Source organism: Pistacia vera, unplaced genomic scaffold (assembly GCF_008641045.1).
Source record: "Pistacia vera cultivar Batoury unplaced genomic scaffold, PisVer_v2 Contig1132, whole genome shotgun sequence".
Classification (NCBI taxonomy): domain Eukaryota; kingdom Viridiplantae; phylum Streptophyta; class Magnoliopsida; order Sapindales; family Anacardiaceae; genus Pistacia; species Pistacia vera.
The window spans coordinates 201567-205147 of NW_022195174.1; the positions used below are offsets into that span (position 1 = coordinate 201567).

General features: G+C 32.6%; 1 protein-coding gene across 1 annotated transcript; it reads left to right on the top strand.

Moving 5' to 3' along the window:
* The first annotated feature begins 1854 nt into the window (after window positions 1-1854).
* LOC116143398 (bidirectional sugar transporter SWEET4-like) lies at window positions 1855-3215 on the top strand. Its single transcript, XM_031428850.1, has 5 exons — window positions 1855-1877; window positions 2059-2278; window positions 2567-2728; window positions 2839-2958; window positions 3081-3215. The coding sequence occupies exons 1-5, from the start codon at window positions 1855-1857 to the stop codon at window positions 3213-3215; spliced, it is 660 nt and encodes a 219-aa protein (XP_031284710.1).
* Window positions 3216-3581: the final 366 nt, after the last annotated feature.

Genomic DNA, 3581 nt, shown 5'->3' on the forward strand with positions numbered 1-3581 from the left:
AACGATCGATCAAGATTCAAGCCATTGTCGTTTTAGAAAGTGCAATCATATATTGTTTTTTTTTTTTTTTTCTTTTATCAAAATAATGTTTGTTGCGTAGTTTTATGTTTTGCCAACAGTTAATCACAAATTTAAGATGGTTCAGGATTTAGTACAGAGAGTTTAGTTGATGCATGCCTGAGATACAACATTTTTTCACTAGCAGGATATTGCCTTCTTTTATATTCAAAACCGTATGGATGAAAATATGATTTTGATGCTATAAAGCGCAAGTTATGCAAATCTGATGAGATTCATTCAACTATGTCTACTTTCAACAGCGAGGAACTAGTGTAGTTAACTTGATGAAATTGGTCTAATTAAAACTTTATTTAGGCCCATGATCAGGCCCAAACGTTTACAAAGCTTATGATTCAGGCTCAACAGTTATACAAAGCTTATGACTTAGGCCCAAAAATTACACAAGCTGATGATTCAGGCCCAAACATTACACAAGGCTGATGAGCCTGATCATTCAGGCTCAAAAGTTATACAAACTTTTGTATGATTGAGTCCCAAAAATTATTCAATCAAAAGCCAAGCTGATAAGTGAGGCCCAAAAATTGTACAAGGCTGATGAGCCTGATGATTCTGGCCCTATGATTCAGGCTCAAAAATTGTACAAACTTATGATTGAGGCCCAAACATTACACAAGCTGATGGTTCAGGCCTAAAAATTATTCAAGGCTGATGAGCCTGATGATTCAGGCTCAAAAGTTATACAAACTTATGATTGAGGCCCAAACATTACGCAAGCCTATGACTCAGGCTCAAAAAAAAAAAAAAAAAAATTGTCAAAAGCCAATCTGTCAAAGCCAGGTTTCGCTCATGGACCTATGGGTTTTGAGCCCACCCGGCTTTGATAATAATTTGCAGAAATTTTTTATATATCCATCTCATTGCCTTAATATAGACCACCGCCCTAGATTTTTCAGAAAATACCCCCCCGCCACTAAGTATGCATATATTATACCTAATAAAATTAACTTACAACTAAATTTTACAAACTCTCTCTCACAACCTCAATGTGATAACTTATAATTAGTTTGGTGGAAAAATTCATCAGAAATCAATTATAAACTGTTACGTCAAGATTGTAAGAGAAAAATTGTTGTTTGAGTTATAAATGTAGTATTGTCCTATTATACCAAACAACCCATGCCTTTTCAAAAATTGTTCAAACTCTTAAATACTAACTATGTCACATTTTCTTTAATAATTAAGTGTAAAATTACCGAGGGTCGTTTGATATAGTTCAAATATAGTGTTTTACTTTTTAAAATAAGGGATACAATAAATCTTGTGAAAATATGTATGGTAAAAATGAGTAAAATTGTTTGAAAAAATAGTTTTTTGTTACAATCTTAGAACTAGTGTATAATTGGAAAATGATTAAAAAGTTGTTTTCTATATTTTTTAATTTGAAAACAGTTTTTAAATAAGTGGGAAGAATGAAATGTTTACTCTCTAAAAATAATTAGAAAAAAATGGAGAGCTTGAAAGAGGAGCTCTTTCCCTATTAAAAATTAAACGAAGAAAGTAGCTAATCACTAAATCAGAAAACTCGCTTTAATAATATAAGCTCTGATACTTAGTTGAATTTACTAATTATTAGTTTAGTTCCTAATCATGTGTTACAGTTCTTGACTGAGGTAGATTTTGAAAATTAGGCCATTAAGAACTGATTTATTACGACTTTAAAAGAAATAAAAGCGTTATATTTTGTAATTAAGTTTTACTCTTTGGTCAATTGAAAATTTGAAATAAGCTTTCGAGATTATTGAATTGATAATTGATTATCTCTGCTTGTAAAGAATGGACTGTTGTTTTGCAAAAATGTTACTGAAAAATAGTAAAAAAATATCATTTCTGCGTTTTTTATTACTGATTTTATGTTCAACCCAAGCTCGTAGCAAATGCTAAATGTTTGTGAAATGGATTATTGAGTATCAATTTTTTAATTAACTTCAACAAGATTGATTTTTAATCTTATGGTTTGAAATTATATAATTGTGTCAGTCCAACTTTTTGGCATATAATCAAGAGGAAATCGGTGGAGGAGTTCCAGCCGTATGCTTATATTGCAACATGTTTGAATTGTATGTTTTGGATCCTTTATGGTCTGCCATTTGTTCATCCGGACAGCATACTGGTCATCACCATCAACTCTGTTGGGCTTGCAATGGAGTTGATATATCTAGCAATATTCTGCCTCTATGATCGTCAGAACAAAGCAAGGGTAGGTTTGCCTTTGCCTTATGTATGAATTTTGTCACACATTGCTCTGACAAGTATAATCTATAGCCCTTCAATTGAGTTAGAGAATGAAACCAATCAGTAAAAAGATGTCACTTCAACAGATTCGATTATTGATAGAATATAACTTGTCTATCTCATAGGTGAAATTGATTCAATACAGGCATGTCTAATCTAGACCAATGGATAACCAGCATGATACTTTGTACAGTTTATGCAACCTGGAAATGCATATGCTGATTTTGCTATTTATCTCTTTCTCTATTTCCAGAAGAAGATTGCAATTGGTCTTATAGGTGAGTTCGTTTTGGTTGCAGCCGTTGCTACCATTAATATGCTGGCTTTTCACACCCATACCAGCCGATCATTTTTGGTTGGAATTATATGTGTTGTCTTCAACATTATTATGTATGCTTCACCTCTCACCATTGTGGTATGCATCTCCTGAATCCAATTCCATAAGCTTTTTATTATAATACTCAACTACACTTGTAATTCATTTCATTTCTTGAATCTTTCCTTGTCTCTCCTTGATTTTAACAGCGAAAAGTTATAAAGACCAAGAGTGTGGAGTACATGCCGTTCTATCTCTCACTAGCAGGCTTTGTTAATGGTTGCATTTGGTCTGCTTATGCTCTCATCAAGTTGGACTATTTTATTCTGGTAACACTTTAAATCCCAGCAGCCAATTTAATCACAGTAATAGTAGTTTAACAAAATATTAATACCCAAATAAGTTAGCTGCAGGAGGATCTAATACAATTATATCTGGTTAACAATGGCAGATAAGCAATGGTCTTGGAACAATTTTAGGTCTTGCACAACTCATAATATATGCATTTTACTATAGATCAACACCGACAAAAGTTCAAGACGACAAGCCAACTGAGGCTCAACTATCTACTGAAGTTGCAGTCTAAAACGATCGATCAAGATTCAAGCCATTGTCGTTTTAGAAAGTGCAATCATATATTGTTTCTTTTTTTTCTTTTATCAAAATAACATTTGTGTTGTATGTTATGTAGTTTTATGTTTTGCTAACAATTAATCACAAATTCAAGATGGTTCAGGATTTAGTACAAAGAGTAGTTTAGTTGATGTATGCCTGAGCCTGAGATACAACATTTTTTCAGTAGCAGGATATTGCCTTCTTTTATATTCAAAACCGTATGGATGAAAATATGATTTTGATGCTATAAAGCGCAAGTAATGCAAATCTGATGAGATTCATTCAACTATGTCTACTTTCAACAGCGAGGAACTTGTGTAGTGAGGAAAATTAACTT

Coding starts and splice junctions, on each gene's coding strand:
- LOC116143398 (XM_031428850.1), top strand. CDS start 1,855: ATGGACTGTTGTTTTGCAAAAAT. Junction 2,729..2,838: donor CTTCACCTCTCACCATTGTG/GTATGCATCTCC, acceptor TGATTTTAACAG/CGAAAAGTTATAAAGACCAA. Junction 2,959..3,080: donor AGTTGGACTATTTTATTCTG/GTAACACTTTAA, acceptor TAACAATGGCAG/ATAAGCAATGGTCTTGGAAC.